The sequence below is a fragment of the Barbus barbus genome (genome assembly GCF_936440315.1).
Source record: "Barbus barbus genome assembly, chromosome: 34".
Classification (NCBI taxonomy): Eukaryota; Metazoa; Chordata; class Actinopteri; order Cypriniformes; family Cyprinidae; genus Barbus; species Barbus barbus.
In genome coordinates this window covers 5,670,428-5,692,808 of record NC_136762.1, presented here as the reverse complement: position 1 = coordinate 5,692,808, position 22,381 = coordinate 5,670,428, and the positions used below count along the sequence as shown (strand labels likewise).

The window sequence follows — 22,381 nt, the reverse complement described above, 5'->3', positions numbered from 1 at the left end:
ACAATAAATGTAATAAATGACACAAGCTTTAAGTCATGTATTTCTTTCACTTAGATATATTTCTTTGCAGTGGTATAGTGCTACAAATAATTTATAATTCATTCTTAATGAAACACCACTGTGTTTGCTCGGAGATGCGCAGCGGCCAGTGACGATCCTAGATTCTGGGGGGCCTAAAGGGGGGCCCCTGAATTTTATTTTAGCACACTATTAATGGTTAAAATGTGTTGATGTATATAGTTGGGTGACCAGAGGTGCCACTTCCCGGGGACATGTTCTGCACAGGATTTTGAGAAATGCTGCAATTTAGAAATCCTGTGCAGAACATGTCCCCGGGATCCCTTTCCTGTTTTTTCAGGCACAATTATTAGCTCTTCATTTGAGCCAGTGCTGGAGCCCGCAAGAAGAACTGCAGGAAAACCAACATCAGTGATACTTTTATGTATATCAATAAATTAGCATAATCATTTACAGAAATCAGCATTCAGTATATAATCCAGACAATAAACACCAAACAGAAGCAGAGGAATCCCTTCAGGAACCATCATTCTGTCTGCTGCTAATGAAATAAAAACAGTTAGTTATATTATTGTTGTCACGAATCTGGTCCATGCTCTCCCGGTTAACCAGGTCACCCGTTCACCACAGTGACTATTTTCACTCACAACACATTGGACTCCATTTCCCACAATCCATTGCACTGACCACACCTGATCATCATTTCACAATCACCACCACTCACTATTTAAGCCTGGGACTTGCTCTTGCTCACTGCCGAGTATTGTCTAGCCTAGCTACTCTACGAAGTGTTTTCTGGTCATAGTTTTCCTAGTTTATTTCCCTGTGTTTTGATTCCTGCCCGTGTTCCTGGATTATTCTCTCTGCCTTGCCCTGTCTGGATATTGCACGCCGATCGTCGACCCACGCCTGCCCTAGGATTATTCTTGTCTCTTGCCTTTGCCATACCTGTTTGCTGTTATTTGACCCTGCCTGTCTTGACCATGTCTTATAATAAAGCTTAGCAAATGGATCCGCACGTCTCACGTCTCGTCACCCCCGTAACAATTCTGTTGAGCTCCAGTTTTTTCAGAACAAACTCTGACAGCACTTTTTGTGCTTGCCGTTGTGTGTGGGTGAATTTTGTAGTCACAGCTATTAATGAGTGAAGCTCACTTCCTGTGGCAGTGGTTAGTTCTGTGAAAACTATTCAGAAAATAAAACCCCCTCTAATGGAGGTGTCTAACTGCTGCTATCAGCAAACTAATGCTGCAACAGGAAAAAGTAAACAGGACAGTCTTTCAGGATGTGTTTATTACCATGAATAAGAGAATACTGTAATTTAACAATTTACTGAATGAGCAAACCACATTGAACGTAGGCCTAAATATTATTTCTAAGATGATTTCTACTAGCGTGAAAGAACGCTGTATTTTTTAAATAATTAAAGACTGTTTGTTGATATTGTGGCTTTATATATGTCACACACTAATACTCCAGCATCAAAGAAATCCAAAGGTGATCTCTCATTAAAAAACTTCAAGAGATCATCATCATAGCACACAACAAGAGAGACATTGAAAAACAATGATCAAAACATATTCAGACATCATGTAGATATTGTGGATTTATGGAAGTACAAAGATAAATTAACAGCCGAAGTTGCAGAACAGGCAAGTGCTAAAGCTCATTCGCAAAGCAGAAGACGAGCACTACAATCAAAGGTGGTGTCTACAACTATACAGAGTTCCAGAAACAGAAACTAAAAATTGTAAGATCAAAGTGATGGAAACCTGCTAAGGAGTAGTGTCTGAACTTGTGGAAACAAATGAGTGAGGTTGAGGATGTAGCTCCCAGATTAGGCAAGCCAGTGTCCTGTCCAGTGAGGCCCGTTATCATTTATTTGCTTGTGTTGGGAGAGAGCGCAAAAACAATGACTTCCGAACACAAACAACACTTTGGAGAAAATCTGATAGTTGGTTCTGAATAGCTTCTTGAATGAACAGTGATTCTACTAATCTACATCTATATCGACTGCTCAATAAAGTCATTAGCCTTAAAGTTGCATTAGCTGGGGATATGGAAGCTGAATAATTCTGTTGAAATTTTATGATATGAAAAACATTATAGAAAGATCGGTAGAACTTTATTTTACAGTCCTGCCCTCCATGTACATACTATGTACTTATTATGTGGTGGCGATGGCGCACTGGATAAGACACATGCCTTTGGTATGAGAGACCAGGGTTCGAATCCACTGTGAGACACCAATGTGTCCCTGAGCAAGACACTTAACCCCTAGTTGCTCCAGAGGCGTGCGACCTCTGACATATATAGCAATTGTAAGTCGCTTTGGATAAAAGCGTCAGCTAAATGAATAAATGTAAATGTATAGTATTTACAATAACTAGGTAATCCACTACTTTCTGTACTGGAAGCTCCTAACACAGAGACAAATTCCTTGTGTGTGTAAACACACTTGACAATAAAGCTATTTCTGATTCTGATTTCTGATCACTAGGTACTAACCCTGAACCTAACTAAACCTAGTTTCTACACTGTACACATAAGTAAGTACACATACTGTAAAATAAAGTGCAACTGACAGATCTGTATGCAATTATCTGGTGAAGAATGAGGAACTTTGAAAAAAAATAAAAAATAAATGCTCCAATAAGAACCATTAGTAATGATTTCAATCTAATGTGTTTTTTTTGTTTTTTTTTTCTAGGGAGTGATTGTCACATGTGTGTCCCCGTTGTGTTCCTGACAGTGACAGTGATGGGTTGACTTCAGAGTTATATAAAAGCTATGAAGAATATTTTGTTACCTTCTAGATCAATGAGAGAGGATGTTTAATACAAAACCCCCAGAAAGATTCTCCTCTGGTTGATAACATGCACATTTAAAAAAAAAAAAAAGTGGAGCAATTATTTAATTAAAATTTTAAGGCGACCAGCTTCAGCAGATTTTTGAGTTTTCTCAACTTGTTGTTTTAAGTTTATACAACAAAATGTTGAGAATCTCCTACAAAAATAAGTTGAGAGAAGTCAAAAATTTGCTGAAGCTGGTTGCCTTAAAATTTTAAGTTGGCTCAACTTTTTTTTTTTTACAGTGCCAGGCAGATTATGGCAGATTAGATTCAAATCAATATTGTGATGATAAAGCTTTGAAAAATAACATATTCTTGCTAGAACTAATGTGACATTAATACTTGCTTTTTTGTAGTCAGTGGTAGTTTGTGGTTCAACCAAATGGAAGAAACACATACAAATGTATTGTGGCCTGTGTTTTTGTATTTCCTGCATGGTTACTGTAAATCACACGAACAAGGGTTTGGTGTTGTGGTGTTGCACACTGAATTGAACTTCTGACTACTTTGTAAAAAGCTGTGCAGTGTGCCAAGGAAATGAAAGGCTTAATCCATGTGGTCATGACCATATAAGACATTGAAAGAGAACAAAAAAAGGAAACATAATTGATCTTCAATTGTTTTTTTGTTGTTTTTTTTAAATAGCAGAAGTGTACCATTGCCCTTAAAGTATGTCTAAACAACATTCTTAAGAAAAATTAACTCTATACAGACTTTTTATGCACATACAGAGATGCAAACGTGTCACCTTTTGGCAATAATAGACATTTTGAATCCAAAATATGTTATTTGTGTAGATCTGAGGAGAGATTTTTATTGCACGGTACAATATTATTATTACAATATATTATTTTTTTATTGATTTAATCGATTTTAATAATGAAATAAAATTATGCAATAATAATAATAATAATTATTATTATTATTGTGTGGTCATACTGAATGTGTTCCATAAAAACAATAATGTGGCCTAAAAAAAGTCTTGCTAAAATCAACTGTAAATCCACATTTGAAGCTGATATTTAAAAAAATTAAAATTTTAAATAAAATTAGGGGACATGAATTTGCATCCCTGATGAGCATTTATGATATACCATTAAAAATGAACTGCACTGAAATCTAATTTTAACGGGATATTAATCAACTGAATAATGAAAATTAAGTGTTATTCCTTTTAAATTAATATATAGCTGATGCTATATAGTCCATTTAAGTATCAGTCCAAATGTATTGTAAAGATCATGATGTAAGTTTATAAGTTGAGTACTGCTCAATCTACTGTCCCTCTCCTGTTACCATAGCAACCACCTTCTCAGCATCAGCACCCATATCGTCAATAGCAGTGTTGAGCGCCTGCAGCATAACGGTGAAAGATCGGCTGACGGATCTGGCGTGTCTCGGCATGGCGAGTTCCACAAGTCTGGAGGTTGCAGTGCTGGTGTCTTTCTCGGCTTCTGCGAGTCGTCTTTTAACTTCACTCTTGCTGACCTCCACAGAGAGAGTGCAGGTCCGCAGGGCCTTCAGCCTGGCTGGGTTGAGACTCCTCTGCCTCGCCAGACGCTCAAGAGACTCATCATCCAGACAAAGTGAGATCTGAGCCTTGGTTAGAATCCGTACGCCCACAGTAGCATCCACCATAGAGGCCACAAAAGGTACGGGAATGGCAGAAACACCACCCGATAATGAGGCGGCAGCCCACACCAGTGCCTTGAAGGCATCTTTCTTCTGAGTGACCAGGGAGTTGGAGAATGTAGGAAGTGCTAGAAGAAGAGCATGTGCTCTGAGCTCTGGAAGGTCACCTCGCATGACCTCTAAAAACTTTAGAAAGTCCAGTTTCTCCAAAGCTGAAGGCTGTACAAGAAACACCTTTGGCAGAGGAACACCTTCTGTCTTGAGGACTTCTAAGCTTACGGTCTTCTTCACCTCCAGTGTTTTCTCTGTATCCTTCATGGATGAAAGTAAGACGAAGTACACTGTCTCTTTCTGCAGCGACCTAACTTCCCTCCACAACGCCACACTGTTAACACTAGGTTTCTCTGTGAATGCGATAATGATGGAGTTGTATCTCGTAACTTTGAATCGCTCTACATAATCCTGAGCCTCAAAAGATGTATCACTAGAGATGGATGGCAGATCCCAGAGGCGAAAGTCAGGATGCTTGGGGTTGGGGAATATGGCTAGTTCCTCTGGGGCAGCAGATGATGGAGAGCGGGCTGCTCCTTCATCTTCTTGGCTCAGACCTCGAAGGGAGTTGATGAAAGTGGCTTTTTCTGCATTTCTGTCTCCAGTGACTGCAATGTTGATTCTGCTGATCAGCATGTCCTCCAATGCATCTCTTATATCTGAAATGTTGTTCTTCTCTATGGATTCCTTTAGAGTTTCCAGCAAGTTAAGACTCTTTAACACATCAGCCATGTCTGGTAGGTGATAACTAATCTATAAATACAAATACACATATTTTAAAGTTTTTGAGAGCAGTATTGGGACCTGTAAGAATTCATACTTTTATTCAGCAAAGATGCAGTAAATTTATCAAAAGTGACAGTAAAGACATTTATAATGTTTCAAAAGTTTCCATTTCTAGATAAATGCTGTTCGTTTGAACTTTATATTCATCAAAAATCCTGAAGACAACACATTTGTCACCGTTTTCAGCATTGATAATAACAAGAAATGTTTCTTATGTAGCATATCAGCCATATTAGAATAATTTTTGAAGGACCATGTGATGGACGCTGCTGAAAACTCAGCATTGCATCACAGAAACAAATTACATTTTAAAATATTTCCAAATAGAAAATAGTTCATTTCAATTGTAATAATATTACACTGTTTTACTATGTATTTGATCAAATAAATATTAGAGACAAAAAAATACTTTTTTCAAAAATGTATATATATTTTATTTTTTTTTGGAAATAATGAATAAAGTATCAAATTCTTTTTTTTTAATTCTATTTCAAATCATAAAAAAATCCCAATTTTTATTATGCAAATAATAAAACATGAATTCTAAAAATATTTTACTATTTTATTTAATGTATTTTTACACTTTACAACAGACAAACATACATATAAAATCTAACTATACAAGCAGAGCAGTATTTATCCAGGGCCATGATAGCTGTATTAAACAGTATATACCGGGCAGTCAAATGCATGCTTAGAGCAAGAAATACATTTAGAATTTCAAAACCGGCATGCCAAGCATAATACTACTAGCAAACTGAAGGTGAGAATAAGTTACTTACACATTTCTTTCCATAAATAGTAACAATGAACCTTAATTTGTTACTATAAGTAGGAGTAACGTAATAATGAGTAGATAAAATAAGAACTTTGATGTAGCTTTCACTACATCTTTCCTATCACCTACCTTCTTTCAGATCATACAGGATGATAGCCAATGTGATGGACTACAGAAAAATGGTTGAAAATATCAAACCACACAAGACAACCGAGACACAGAATCTCTCACAGGCTATTTAAGGATTCCCTGTAGTGTGTGGAACATTCTAATCCTGTTATCTAAGACCTAATCCTGCTCATACACACGTCATCCCAGAGGAGCAATGAGCAGGTGATTTACAATTCTTGAGGAATCAGCTTTTATCAAAACATACACACCTTTTAGACAAATCGAAAGTATTTAGACCAACAGCATTCCCTTAAATGGAGTACGTCTGTTAAAAGTTTGTAGGTTCCCAGCATGCATTGCAGCATGTGTGAATTAAACATTTACTGTTTCGGGTCTGTTATTTGTTTGCTGTTTTCTAACTTTATTCATGCTGTTGGTGTTGCTTGCATCTTCACAGTTAGTAATTTGTTTTGTGGATTACACGTTATGGCCTATGTGTGACTCTGTGAAATTATTGCAACACATCTTTGCTTTGTAAGCTGTCAGTTGCAAAAACTGCCGATGTCACTTCAGGTCAAGTGTTGTTTGAAAAAAATAATCAGAAACTATCCTTGATTGCAAAATCAGCAAAGCCCTATACTGAATGCTGACAAATAACAACATATAACAATAAACAAATTAAATACTGAATTATTTATGAATTTGACACTTACCAATAAAAGCAATGAAGCTGAAGGTAACTATCAGAAACTTTATTTAATTTACTCAAATTATTTGCAACAGTTTCAGGAAGTTCGGAAACTTCCTTAAATACATATTAAAAACTTAAGGTCATTGCACAATGAGTCTGAAATTTTAGCTTGCTAAAAAATAAATACGACCTCGCTTTGTGTCAATCACGTTTACTCACTGCCTCCAAAACTTTCGTCCATCATAAAAAAAGTTTGGATCAGGTTCTATTTTCTGCGTTTTCACATCTGTAGCAAGCATTTTGATAGGAAAGGATGATGATTAGGCTAGGAAAAAAATGCATAAATTTCAGACTCAGTGTGCCAGGACCTTAATACAAAGAAAAAAAAATTATGTTTTCAAAAAGTTTAAAAAAATAAATGGATGTTGGAGAATAATCTAATCAAATTTCATGTTGCAATCACCAACTATCAATGCTAGACACATAAAAGCTTAAAAATAATACATTCTATACTTCTTAAGCATCTGAACTTAATATAGAAAATATATAAAAATGATCTTACAAATTGTAATATTATTGGGTGTAGTTCCTTAACTTTTCAACTCCTTTGAGTTAGAATAAAGTTCCTCCTCTCCCTCCATCTGGTCTTGTGTTTCAATCTGGTCATCTCCACGCTGAAGGACTTCCCTTTCCTTCCCATCTCCTCTCTTGTCCCTCTTGATCTCAGCATAGTCTGTGTCTGTAGGTTCCTTCTCTCCCTCCTCAGGCGCTCTGTCCTTTAAAAGGGAGTAGTCGATGCTGGCATAATCGACCTCTTGTGCATCCATCCCGACGTCCCCCTCCTCCTCTGCTCCGTCTGTCAGTCGAGCCGTGTTTGGGTTCCCACCATTGAACTGTCCATGAAGAGGTGTTTCCTCATTGGTTCCAGTCTGAGCTACGTCTGTCTGCACCATCTGATACATACAAAACATATCTTTATTCTTTTAACATTCCTTTATGGCAGGGAAGTCATTAGAAGGTTCTGTCAAAACCTGTGCAATATTTGGATATTCTGTGTTTTGCGTCATTCAAGTTTTACTTTATTTAAATTAATATTATTAAATTAGGACTACTATTATATGATTGTGAGCCCCATCATTGATGTGACATGTCAAGGTTGCCAGGTTTTCACAACAAAACCTGCCCAATTGCTACTCAAACTAGCTTGTTAAAACCAAAGCTAGCGTTTCGAGAGGGATCCAACAGTAAAAAAATAAAAACTAGCGTTTCAAGAGGGATCCCACAGTAAAAAAATAAATCAATTTAGGGGATAATTATCCCGTTATTGGGGTCGCTTCAACCTGCGGCAACAGTGTTAAAGTAGCCCAATTCCGTAGGAAAACCGTGGACTTGGCAACAGTGCATGTCATATAATATAGTGCTATATCAACTATTTTTATGGCTCTTGCTTTTGAGAAACTAAAAATCGATGCAATTTTTTGTTTCATAAAAGATGGGTAAAGTAATGCAATTCTCCAGAGTGACATTATGACACAATGATGTATTCATGATTCCTTAAGAGAGTCTGTTGAAACTAAAAGTGATAGTTAAACTTTACAAATGTCAATATTATACTATATACACGTATTGGTTCCTATGTTTATATTCAATCATGGATATCGGTTCTCTTACCTCCAAATTGACTTTAGTGTCTGGATTCGCAGTTGGCACTTTGTGTTTTTTGCCTCTGTTAAGAAAATATTTTCAGCTGATGAGACGAAACATGAAGCAGACATATAAACGCTATAAATGATTAGGACAAATGTGGTTTGATGAACTTTTAGGCACCTTTTAGGAGAAGAAGGAAGTAAATGATAGGCCTACCTGTGGCAAGACACCCAACAACACAAAACCACTAAGAAGATGAGCGCCGAACACGCCATTCCCGCCACGAATGTGAGTATCTTTGAGATGTCCAAATTCTTAAAGTATTCGTCTATACCTTGAATTTACACAGAATTGTTAGTAATATCTATGAAAGTTTATAAAGAAAATACCTATTGTTCAGAGTTGGTAGTATTAGATTTGGCCAAGTAGGACATGTCATTGTCCTGGAACAATATTTATTCCAATATCTAACCATAAATTGCCTCTAAATCAGAGAAAAATTATATTGATAAGATTTGTGTTCAGTCCCCAATCCCAGCCCTTATCCTAAACTTAACCATCACCCTAAATCTGATTGGTTGAGAGCAGCGTTGTTCCGCAACAATGTCAAACAGGAAAAATTTTGCCTAATTGGCGAAATCATAATCGCCCTGAAATAAAACATTACTACAGTGTCTGCAGTATGTAAAGACTCAAATTACCTGTAGTATTTCTTGTGTTATTCTGTGGGACGTTTTCACTTCTAGGAATGAAGGACTCGTTCACTTTCGATTCATTTGTATTGCCTGGAATGTGATGAATTTGATATTATAATTAGTAAATACATATTTTGACCTTAGGGATGTCTCATGCAACCGCACAATGAACTTCTCCTGATGTTTGAAGGATCTAAGTGTTGCTATTCAGTATTTCAACAGTTGCTGACACACTTTCATTTCATAATTTGTAATGTTATAAGACTGTGACATTGTTAGGTTTTCGATGGAATCTGGTTCTACTTACGAATGACATTGATATTGAAGGATGCATTCAGTGTCTTGTTCCTATATGTCCTCATACAGCCGTAAACCCCAGCATGCTCCTTTCTCACATTGGTTATCGTTAAAGATTCAGGAGATGTTCGGTTCGTGAATATATCTGGGGTTCCACTGAAACTCCATACAGGATCAGATGCTGTTGGGTGACTCTCAACAGTGCAGCTCAGGCTGAGAGTGTCACCTTCCATCACATTGCCATTACTCAGATTTCCAAGAGTCTTTACATCTGAAAATGAGAAACTGCATTAGTTTTGACAGCACATTCACTGGTATCCAACAAATAAATATTTTAATTCTACTTTTTGATAATCACAGAACATCCAAAGAGTAGATAAAAGAAGCTTGTTCTCATCAGTAATAACTGTGCTCTTCTGAACTGAACATTTTGTTCTATTTCTGAATTTTTGTTTTATGTAATGGTTGGGCAGTTGTAGTAGTGAAAATGTAGATTTGTAAACTCACACATGACTTCAAGATTCCTTTTTGTACTGATGTTTTTGCTTCCGTAGCTCACGTCACATCCTACAGTGGCATTGTGCAGGTCAGAGTTTGGAGTTAAGGTCAGCATTGAGATTTTAAGGCTTTTGGAGGTGGTCAGAGTGAAGTTGTCCTTTAGATCAATTATACGTTCCCCTCTTGTCTTGATCCACCATGTTATTTCAGGAGGAGCTTCAGGACAAGGAAAAGGAGCTGAACATGTCAGATTGGCCTCCTCTCCTTCACTGAGACGAGAAACATTCATTATAGGCTCGTCTGCAAATAGAGGTACACAATGTAAATTATCAAAGAAAGCAGCCATACATATACAGTGCTACTTCATGTAGCAATTTAGAAATACAAATATCTATCCCTACATTAGAGCTAGATATTTGCATTTCTAAATTGTTACATGACACATTTACAGAATCAGAAATGCATTCTGAACTGTGTTGCTAAGAATTTCTCATAGAAATGTAGCTTGCATGACACAATGGTAAAGTGTTTGTAATCAGAAAACTGTCCCTTGATACATAGTTATTTTTTTTCTTCATATTATGAAATTAAGGATTGTAACAAGAGAACTGAAATAACATTCATTTATTCATTACTGTTTTTGTTTATCATTTGTCATGATCATCCTTTTTTGAGATCTGGATTTATATTAATAAATGTTCTTGGCTTTTCTTGAAATTTTTACATATGTCATTGATAGACCACTTCCACAAAAGTGTCCATTACTTCACCAGAGAGGAAATATATGACTGTATTTTTGTGTTGCGAACATGAGAAAACACACAGCACTATTAAACTAACGCATGGGCTCATAGGGTTTCAGTAGCACATAAAAAAGCAGGACATTTTTATACATTTCTAAACATAAACAGTCATTACCTTGAATGCTGATTTTAACTTTAGGTTTAAATAAGGCTTCATTTAAACCAGGCGGCTCCAGTCTGAATTCATATTCTCCTTGATCCTCTGGTTTTATATTTTTTATGATGAAGCTGCAGTTGTTTGTGACCAGACCAGGATCAAGCATCTTAATCCGTCCATTATATTTTTTTTTAGTATTGTTGTTAAAAAACACGCGTTTACACTTTGTTGCATCACAGAAACGCCACTGAAAGTTAGTAAAAGGTTTTGTTTTAGTTGTATACGTGAAGTTACATGAAATGAGAGCACATGATCCTGGAACTGCAATAACCTCTGGTGGATTGAAGGTGATGCTCCAGCCCGTATTCGTTTGGCCTTGAATAAAACATGAGATGAGGCACATGGAGAAAATAAACTTTAAAGCTTAAAATAATGTATATGTGCATGGTTTTTATGTATTACTAAGTGCATGTCTGAAAGTGCAAAATCTCCATATGGACTGTACATGGTATAAAATTACAAATGCTTCATGATGAAGTAGTGATAGTGGAGATTTGTGGAGAATAGCAGTTTTAACATCATTCGGCATTTTACATTGAATATGGGTTTTTAAAATTCATGTAAATCAATAAAAATATTACAATAAAAATACTTACCATTACACAGAATATTTAAAATCAACACAGAAAGGATTACGCAACTTGAAATGATCTGCATTTTAAACATGTATGCCATAAATCTGCACAGAAAAAGAACATTGCATGAGTATTTATATTCATACTATACATGTGAAAATTACAATATATTCTTGTTCTATTTGTATGCAAGTGCTTCGGCAGTACGTGTATAAAATGTGTCATGCCAATAAAGCAAACTACATTTTAAGTTAAAAGTTATAGCATTAAAAGTGACCTTACCAATCTTCACAGTGTTCTCAGATGCTTCAGTTTTAGAACTGCAGAGGCAGCACACAAGTATGTACATACTTCCTCTATTTGAGCACTTCCTCATTTTATTGACAAATGGGGGATTGTTATGCATTACAAGCATGCATTTGAATTTGAATAGAATAAAATTTAAAAAATAATTTCAATTTCTGTAGAAAAATAATAAATTAGCCATAGTTTGGTACAAATGTATCATTTTTTTTTTTTTTTTTTTTTTTAAGAAATAAACAGTGAAAATTGGTCTTATGGAAATGTGGCAAATTAAATGTGATTGTGGGTAAGAAATTCTTTGCAAAAACGTGATGGAGGGCCTATATTGACATTCACAGACACGATAAGAGATCCACTGCTTGCTCTGTAACGACTGACTTCAGCTGAGAGTGCAAAGGATAAAATGAAGATTAAGCTCCGGTAGACATGGAGAAAAAAATACAACAAACAACAAAGCACCACAACATCTGTCATCAGTGTTTTAATGCTTCTGTTTCAGGCATGTTGATCTGAGGAGAGTGCACGATTTAGTTTATAATATACATTTACTCACAATTATTTATGTCTGTAAACACAGCAAAAAATTAATTAATTGTTCAGTCACTAAGCATACAGGCTAAATAGCTTTATCATAAGTTATGTATATCAAACAGCTCTTTGGAATACTTGATTCTAATTGGTCAAACACTGTATTGTGAGCTCAAGTATTTTGCATATTGACCTTAATGTCTCATGTCGCTCCATATAGTTTCTTCTTTTCTCACATAATAAAATAATATTTTGTCTATTTGTTCATTTATTTTACCGTAAGTGGGATAATGTATATTTAACTGATTGTTATTGCAAAATAAACCTCTCCTAATCATTCTGTCGGGGTTTGGTTTGCCAAAATGACCAACTGGTTGTATGCCGTACTTTATATAATCAGTTATGTCTTTATTTCATGTCATATGGCTTTCCCCATTATGAGCAGGCTCATGAAGAAAACCATAATGAAAAACAGCCACATGAAGAATCGGTCCAGAACCTTGGCGACCTTTTTCCACTCTCCCGTTCTTCTTGCCGTTGCTCTCTGATCACGGTAACAGTTTGCCACATACTCGATATTCCTCATGAGATGCTGCTGCTCACATTTGCACTGCACTTTGAGCCCGCCATCATGATCTCTGCATCCATCTTCTCCTCTTCCTGTGGCTTTTCCTGCCTCTGCCGCTCCATCACCACAATCCATGCTCATGAACGCTCCCTCCTTCCACACGCCATAGCGACAGGTGGGGTGTTTTCCCAGTGAGCAAGCCGGACTCATGATCTGAGACAAGTCTTCTGTGTCTTCTGGAAACTTTGACGATATGGCATCCTGACTTCTCTCAAATTTAAACACAAAGTCATCTTTCCCAGCTTGGCCATTCATGTTGCAGTTGGAGTCGGGTGGTTTGGGTGGTTGAGGGTCTGGTCTCTCTGGCTGTGCCGTCATGCAGTTCTCGCCAACTTCGTAGACAAAGCAAATCCTGGCCAGATACTGCAGGATGAATTTCTTGGCCCAGTTTGGAACAGGTTTGGCCTCGGGGCCACAGTGATGTATGTTCATAATAAAGATGGTGAGGGCAGTGGATGCAGTGATCATGGTCATCGTGGCTATGTAATACTTTCCTGTAGAACGTAAGAGAAAGTTTAGAAACGTTTAGTGTCATTGATATTAGATATATTAGACTGAGAAGTTTAGAATTACAGATTATCAATTAATGTTGAATGATATGTTTCTTTGCTGTTACATTAATAGGCCTATATTTAGGGAATAAATATTAAACAAGAAAAATCTATTCTATTGCCAAATGATAAATAAACTTGATATGAATGTTTATTCGCGTTTTTGCAGTCGTTTTAGGAGCCATTCCTTGCCATTAACCAGGAGTGTGGTAATGTATTTCATCCATTTAATATTCACTGACAAAACACATTTTCATATGAACATCCATTAAGTATTCACACTAATAGTCGCGCTATTATTTGTGACCCTGGACCACAAAACCAGTCATAAGTAGCACGGTTATATTTGTAGCAATAGTCAAAAATACACTGTATGGGTCAAAATTATCAATTTTTCTTTTATGCCAAAAATCATTAGGATATTAATTAAAGATCATATAAAATTTTACTACCGTAAAGATATTAAAATATTTTTTTTATTAGTAATATGCATTGCTAAGGACTTCATTTGGACAACTTTAAAGGCGATTTTCTCAATATTTAGATTTTTTTTTTATTTTTATTTTTTTGCACCCTCAAGGTATTCAAATAGGCTAGTTTTATCTCAGCCAAATATTATATAATATCCTATCCTAACAAACCATACATCAATAGAAAGCTTATTTATTCAGCTTTCAGATTATGTATAAATGTCAATTTTGAAAAATTTACCCTAATGACTGGTTTTGTGGTCCAGGGTCACATTTTTGAGTCATTCGTTCGGGAATCGGACTAGACTGCTTGAGCTGTATTCTTTAGATTCACTAAAAAGAACCGAGTCAGAGTCATTCATTCGAGATTCGGACTACACTGGTGAAGCTGTGAACTCGATTCACTAAAAGAACCTGCTCATAAGAGTCGTTCATTCTTTAATCGGATTCGGATCACTCGGTTTTTGTTTACTTTACGTTGTAGATTAAATAGCGGTGTCACGGCGTCATTAAGTAAGTATTGCCGGTTAAAATCTGTCAGTCAGAATAGTTTCGCACGGTATTCTGACTAATGAACGTGTGAGAAACTTTAACGGAACCAAAGTTCATTCGTTTCCGCTGTTTACAAAATGAAACTGCTTCTGAAAAAAGAAGTTTCTCAATACTAGAAGAGTTACCGAAACTTACCTAGCTTGTGTGAAAGCTACCCAAAAGTGTAATTACAGTCAAGCTAAAAATAGTTAGCAATAGAAGGACCTACTAACAGAAAGTAAGAAACACATACTTATAGGGGCATTAAATACTTAAATATGTAAGTTATACACTATGCCTACTTACTAATAAATATTTACTATTAAGAAAGTGACACAAAGCTAAATATTTAGAAAAAGGCCTAAAATGTCCAGGCTGAATTTTAAATAGCATATGCTCACTGTTATATAGTTTATGCCTTTATATTAAAAATTTGTATTTATACACACTTTATCATGTTACAGCAGTTATGATTCACCTATAAGGGGTACATTCTCTGAAGGAGGCATGATCTCGGCCACCAGCAACTGAAACACGGTAAGCGCCAGCATCACGGTAACTCCCAGCGACACCTTCTCCCCAGAGTCTGCAGGTAGATAGAAACCCAGCGGAGCCAAGAAAGAGATCATCACACAGGGAATGAGCAAGTTGAACACGTAAAACGAGGCCCTTCTCTTCAGTTTCAGAGTATACGTCACGTCCGGATAAGGGTCTGCGCAGCAGCCGTACAGAATGATGTTTTTCTTGGCCGGCATTCCCAGCACCTCCCATTCCACGTTGTCCACCAAGTCTGCGAGATCTGCACTCTCCATGGCGTTCAAAATGTCAAGCTGGTTGCCGTTATAGGTCCATGACCCGTAGGTCAGACGGCACTGCTGGGCGTCAAAGGGGAAGAATGAGACGTCAACTTTACAGGAGCTTTTGGTGATGGCTGGAGCGTCCCACATGATCTGACCATCATGACGGATCACGACGTTGGTGTCCATAGTGCTGGTGAAGTGATCATCAGCGCTACAAGAGTAAGAATATTCTACAGTAAACAATAGAGCAATTTGGGACATTTTACAGTAAAAATATCAGATGCATTTAAGTAAAAAGATTCAATACTCAAGTAACAAACTTTAATTTTACCTGGTTGAACAAATGTACATATTTCAACTAAGACACATTTTGTGTCAACAGTCAGTCTTTTTGAATAAGAGTCTATCAACTCAGTCTGTCTTGATTTTTCTTTTTTTTCACTCTTCCTTGGAAAAGAGCTCCAGATGAATCATATTTTTGGGGGCGATCTTATGCATACAGCCCTCTTCAAATCATTTCACAGATTTTTTTTGATTGAATTTAATCTGGAAATTGACTGGACCATTTTAAAACCTTCTTCTTCTGAAGCCATTCCATTGACTTCAGTTTGTGTTTGAGCTCATTTATGCATGTCTTCAACTTCAGATTTTTAATGAAGGCCTGCATTTTTTTCCAAAGAACATCTAACATGATTTTACTTGGATTCATTTTTACATCTCAAAGCTGAAATATTAACAGGAGTGTGTGGATTTTTATAGCCAATGTTACGTCCCCCTAAGAAAGTGGCAAAGAATAGCAGTCAATAAAGAATCTGAAGGCACAAGATTAACATATTTGCTCAACGAATCTTTTGATTCAAGTCACTGAACTACTCTGAATGAATTAATTTGTCTAAATTAATTTAACTCAATGACTTCCTGATCTGGTCATAACAGTTGACAACTCAGTGAAAAATTACTGAAATTTGGCTTTGTTGATGAGTAAATACTGACAGTATTTTCATTTGATGGATTTTCACTGTGTGTGTAGAGAATATACATAACTTACATGACAAAAACTATTCCCAGTTTAATTCTTACATGTCATTGGGGTGGATTTATTTGAAATAAGTGCCATGATAAAAGACTAACATAGACAAATGTAGTCAAATAATGGTGTGGTAGTCTGTTTGAGGCCAAAACAATATTGATTAATACAGTACATAACACATAAGGTGCTCAGTAGTCAGTACTATCCTCCAAATTCAGTGCAGGAGCAGCTGTAGAATTAAACTTGTCATACATAAAACTGTTTTTTTCCCCAATTAAAATAAATGAATTGCCTAACAATATTACTTAAAGCCATAAAAACAGAAACATATGTTTTTCTGAGCACTCGATCATTGATGCCTTTATTAAGTGTTGAGCTTGTGCCTCCATGTGGGGCGAAAAGGAAGAGCAAATAAAAAAAGACTACACAATACCAATAAATACCAATCTGCCCTACCTGTTATATAGAACTATATCAGGCCTCCATACATAACTACCAGGTACACGGATGGTATCAAGCCCCTCATAGTTATCCTTATTCCAGGTGAGATATTTGTCAATCCACACCTGCCGTATCCACAAATACGCCGTCAGAATCTGGTTACGCTCATCCTGCAACAGAAGTGTACACAGTCTCAGCAATTCATATTACTTGCCTTAGAGAAAATAATAAGTTTTTATGTGGTTCAGTATACCAGCAAATCAATTTCCTTAAAGCTTTTGTTTGGCTAGTTTACAGAAAGATCTCATTTGAATGGCAGACATCCTAAACAACATTCAAAATCTTCACTTGATCACTTGATTTAAGTTTCCTTAACTCAACTATTTTTTATTTTTTTGTTGTTATCCAACAGAACGACAAGATTGTCTCTACAGTGTCCTCATTTGAGCTCATTTTCTGGTAGGCTGTGGTTTTGTGCATTATCAGGCAGATTACCATGTCAATGATTTGGGAGAGGGTGATCTGTAGTGTGACGTTCAGGATGTCTTCTGTGTCCTCCACTGGCCTCAGTGCACTTGTGTAGTTTCTAAATAAATCATTGAGCAGTTTCTGGGCATAGATCCCATTGGCCCCCCAGCAAACTGGAAAACGAATAAAGAACTGTTTCTGTTTGAATATTTTCAAATGTAATTTATGTAAATTTATTGAAACTGACAGTATACTTTTTATTCATAGTATTCTATTTTATTTCAAATAAATTCTGTTCTTTGGAAATTTCTTTTTCATCAATCAGTCAGTCAAATAAATAAGCAACAGCACAATTCTTTTCAACACTGATAATAATTATAATACTTCTTGAGCACCAAATCAGTAGATTAGGATTATTTCTGAAGGATCATGTGAATACTGGAGTAATAATGCTGAAAATTCAGTTTTGCCATCACAGGAATAAATTATTTTTAATGTGTATTCAAATATAAAACTGTTCTTCTAAATTTTAATAATTTTTCACAATATTAATGATTTTACTGTATTTTTATCAAATAAATGCACCCTTGATAAGCATAAAATACTTCTTAAAAAAACATTTAAAAATCTTAATGATCAGTAGTGTGTATACAGTACGTGATGTGGTGAGTTTATTGACAGTGTGTTTTTTCATTTAACAGATGATGACTTAAAAATGGAGGACTTTTACAAAGCAAAGGCAATGCAAGTAAACCAAATCACATCAGTTTAATTTACATATTTGAGTTTTGTTGATAAAGTTCTGTATTACTGGACCGCAGTAGATCAGAGCCACATGACAGCACTTGTGTGACTGATAACACATGTCCACATGACAGATGGCTTAATCAGGAGAAATGGAGGGAGGAGATTTCCTGGGAGATTATTCATCTGAAGCTATACAACACAAGAGATTGAGTATATCAACCATTAAGCAGTTGGTCAACCACTATTAAATATTCCCATTGCTATTGGCCAGAAAAAAAGATACAGTTCATGAAACACTTTGTGACAACATGCCCCAGTAGCACTGTCTCACTATATAGGGTTAGATGGTACTCATATAGTGCAGTGTGTGAGAGGAAAATGATTATTTAAATGACAGCTATATGAGAATTTAGACGCAGATCTGGACTTTGCCAGATGTTTAGAACTGCTTTGTCTTGTCAGTAAAGCTTTATAAGAGATTTACAGATAGGTCATGTTGGCCTGACAATGTGATGTCAATACACAGAAATAGATATATAAAAATCAGCAGCATTTGGGAATGAATACATGAAATAAGTGGCAAATAATGCAATTCCACTCCAACTTCACTCCATAAAGTAAGATGTACTTTTGACAAAACATTAGACTGTGTAATATGACTTTGCCTGGTATTTAAAGGAGGTTTTAAGTCCTATTACTAGCTAAAAATCTGCTAAATAAATCAAACAAATGTGAAGAGAAACTAACAACAGCAAAGTGGCAGATTAATATGCAAGAAAGAAGAAAGCATTACCTGGTACAAACATCAAGCAGAAGGAAAAAAAGGCTAAATATACTATATTCTTGGCAGACATCTCGCAGTTCATGTCATTGAAGCTCTAGTCTTTCAGCTCCAGATGACAGCATCTGTATGAAAGTCAATAAAACACAGACACTAAACCCTTTAATCCTCCAAACAGAGCACATGTGTAATCCAGCCTCTGTGCCTCACTGTATTTGACATCGTATTATACACAGAATGTTAAACAATATATATATCCACTTTTTGCTGCCATTGAGTACACATGTATTTAATATTAGTTATTAGTTAAAAAAAAAATCCTAAATGTTAAATAGTTCATAATCAATTAATAATTTGTATACATATGAAGAGTTCAGATGCAATTCAGAGTTTTTATCAGGCTCCTATGTTTAGGTTCAGTAATTTTACTCTAATGGCACTGTATAGGTCTTTTTCTATGCAATTAAAGTGAAATAACTGAACATAAATGTAGAAGCTTGATAAAAACGCTCATTTTAGAACATTTCAGATGGCACTATATATATATAGCACTTGTATACATATATATATATATATATATAATGAGGATGCTGTCATAAATAATGTCATAAATAGATTTTCTTTATTAACTAAATGAACTCAATTTATTTAGGCTATATAGCTATTTATATAAAACAGATTGTTTAAAAGCAGCTTCACAGAAATAAACATGAAAATAAGTGTTGCAAAATATTATTATAAAATGACTTAAAAAATAAACAAATACATAACCGTTGCTTCACACCCCTGGCAATAGATTCTTAAAATATTTAATGCAATTGCAAATTGATTGACCTTCGGCTGACCTCACAGCGGTTTACTAATTTCACCATTATGTTGATTGCAAATATAGTGAGAACCAGGCCTGAATAAAACCAGCAGCTCTTTGTCTTTTACAGCAGGTTTAAATGAGGTGTTTTCAATCTTTGGCCGCAGGGTGGCAGTATCAACACATTATTCCACTGTAGAAACTAGACAGTCATGCTGTATGTTACCACATCAGACTGAAGATGATCTCATTTTCATGTGATTATGTGAAAAGGGAGAATAAGTATTTTACATGATCAAATAAATTGATGTATTTGTATAATTATATTAATGGGAAAGAAAATGTTAAAACATAATGAAAGCCAGCACAAGGTCCAAACAAAGACGAGCGTGTTGCTTTGTCTTTGCCAGAGGCCATAACACTGATTTCACTGTCAAATTCACTGACTTGTGGTCAGGATTTAAGTGAATGAACAGCAGTGTTTGCCTGAGAATAAAACTGTAGCAGTCTCATGTGAGTCTACTTCATTTTACTTTCAAATGCAACACCATGCAACTCAGCGATGAGGGATCACATCTGATCTATTGTCTCATTCACAGTAACAGTTTTTCTAGAGCTTGACAGTTTTTTTTCTTCTATTTGCAATCCTATTTGTAACCCCTATTTTATTTTATTTTATTTTATTTTATCCAGCTAAAAAGTGGCTGATTCTGTTGTTCTGTTCTCTTTTCTCTCCAGACATACAACAAAACCAAGACTGCTGCAAACTGTGCCAGAAATAGCTGAGAATTTAGAGGAGGGAAGTGAATGTTTCTCGTTTCTTCTGCTCTCACTAACAAGAGACTCGAAAATCAACACAAAAGAAACTATATGAAAACTGCTTCATAAGCAGCCACAAACTCATCTCCCAAAAAAATGAACCTGAAACTAATGAGTTTCATGTTTTGTAATCATGAGGTAAGTGTGTAAAGCACAGTTTTGCATGAACAGTTCCTCCTTTTTATTAATGTGTCCAGGAAAGTACAAAGTCAGCATTTTATAGAAAAGCTTTTATACTGTGACGGGTTTGTGAGAACTGATTCACACAGAAGTGGCACAGAATTTCTTTCTTGTGTTTAACAGTAAATGATATTAAATTATAGATGCTGAAATGAGGTTTCAACGAGTCTCACGATTAAATATGAAAATGAACATTATAATGAAATCAAGCTTGCTTTACACACAAAGTCACATTCTTCTTATCATGCTTCATATTTGCAGAATATTTTGAAAATCATAAATTAAATTTTCTACTGACACAATCTGCTTAATATAGTTTGGATCAGGGATATAGCTTTACTTACATTTCATGGTTATATTTACATTTGAGTAACAAAGAAAAACACAGTTAAATACACTTATTAATAAGAAGAAGTGGGGAACATTCAAAAATTAGACCCATCAAGTGATTTGAAACTTAAAGCATGTACGATTTTTGTAACTTCTAGAACACTGAATCAAATGTGTATCTTTATTTTATCATTATTTTTATCTTTAAAATAGCATTTGTTTTCTTGTCTTTAAATTTGTTAATGCTACCATATACAAAATATATTTATTTATTTATTTCCTTCCTTCAAAATTTTGAACATATACTATATATATATATATATATAGTGGCATGCGAAAGTTTGGGAACCCCTTGCAGAATCTGTGAAAATGTGGATAATTTGACCAAAATAAGAGAGATCATACAAAATGCATGTTATTTTTTATTTAGTACTGTCCTGAGTAAGATATTTAACATGAAAGATGTTTACATATAGTCCACAAGACAAAAAAATAGCTGAAATTATTAAAATTTCAGCTATTGCTCAGTGAAATATAAAATTTCACTGATGCTCCTGAAGGAAACACGATGCATTAAGAGCTGGGGGGTGAAAACTTTTGAACAGGATGAAATTTTTCTTATTTTGTTGAAATATCATATTTTTCCATTTAGTACTGCCCTTCTGACGCGACAGAAGATACTTGCATGTTTCCTGGAAGACAAATGAAGTACAATTTACCTTGATCTTCAAATTCAAAAAGTTTTCACCCCCCGGCTCTTAATGCATCGTGTTTCCTTCAGGAGCATCAGTGAATGTTTGAACCTTTTTTAATTGTTGTGTTTGAGTCCCTCAATCATCCTCAGCGTGAAAAGGTGGATCTCAAAATCATACAGTTACTGCTGGAAAGGGTTCAAATATGCAAAAGATGCTGGAAAACTGAAGATTCTGCAGGACCTGGAGGATTTTTCTGAAGAACAGAGCTCAGTTTAACTGTTCAGAACAAACAAGGGACTCATGAACAACCATCACAAAACAAAAAAACAGTCGTAGATCATCCAGGTAACCACACACAGTATTAAGAACCAAGGGTTCCCAAACTTTTGAATGTGGTTATTTTAATAATTTCAGCTATTTTTTTGTCTTGTGGACTATATGTAAACATCTTTTATGGACAATATCTTACTCAGGACAGCACTAAATAAAAAATAACATGCATTTTGTATGATCTCTCTTATTTTGGTAAAATTATCCACATTTTCACAGATTCTGCAAGGGGTTCCCAAACTTTCGCATGCCACTGTATATATATATATATATATATATATATATAATCATGAAAACAAAATTACTAGAACCAGAACCAAACATTTAGTGTAGCACCACTCAGATATTGCT

The 22,381-nt window shown here is 35.5% G+C and overlaps 3 protein-coding genes across 4 annotated transcripts; all 3 read right to left on the bottom strand.

Moving 5' to 3' along the window:
• Positions 1 to 4,144: 4,144 nt before the first annotated feature.
• Positions 4,145 to 5,284, bottom strand: irgq2 (immunity-related GTPase family, q2; the record flags this gene model as incomplete). Its single annotated transcript, XM_079392605.1, has 1 exon — positions 4,145 to 5,284. One exon carries the CDS (start codon positions 5,282 to 5,284, stop codon positions 4,145 to 4,147), a length of 1,140 nt encoding a protein of 379 aa, XP_079248731.1.
• A 1,675-nt stretch (positions 5,285 to 6,959) lies between these two features.
• Positions 6,960 to 11,914, bottom strand: LOC306854335 (sialic acid-binding Ig-like lectin 8). 2 transcript variants are annotated; one of them, XM_079392260.1, is made up of 9 exons: positions 11,873 to 11,914; positions 11,612 to 11,694; positions 11,287 to 11,330; positions 10,974 to 11,202; positions 10,065 to 10,355; positions 9,568 to 9,828; positions 8,782 to 8,899; positions 8,590 to 8,644; positions 6,960 to 7,871 (listed from the first exon to the last, which is right to left on the bottom strand). In XM_079392260.1, exons 2-9 carry the CDS (start codon positions 11,688 to 11,690, stop codon positions 7,509 to 7,511), a joined length of 1,440 nt encoding a protein of 479 aa, XP_079248386.1. In that variant the 5' UTR covers positions 11,691 to 11,694; positions 11,873 to 11,914; the 3' UTR covers positions 6,960 to 7,508. The 2 variants fall into 2 exon arrangements, with proteins under 2 accessions (XP_079248386.1, XP_079248385.1); XM_079392259.1 differs by having other exon boundaries at positions 10,974 to 11,330.
• Positions 11,915 to 12,351: 437 nt separating this feature from the next.
• Positions 12,352 to 15,730, bottom strand: LOC306854285 (neuronal acetylcholine receptor subunit alpha-9-like). Its single transcript, XM_079392163.1, has 2 exons — positions 15,080 to 15,730; positions 12,352 to 13,543 (listed from the first exon to the last, which is right to left on the bottom strand). Exons 1-2 carry the CDS (start codon positions 15,660 to 15,662, stop codon positions 12,840 to 12,842), a joined length of 1,287 nt encoding a protein of 428 aa, XP_079248289.1. The 5' UTR covers positions 15,663 to 15,730; the 3' UTR covers positions 12,352 to 12,839.
• Positions 15,731 to 22,381: the final 6,651 nt, after the last annotated feature.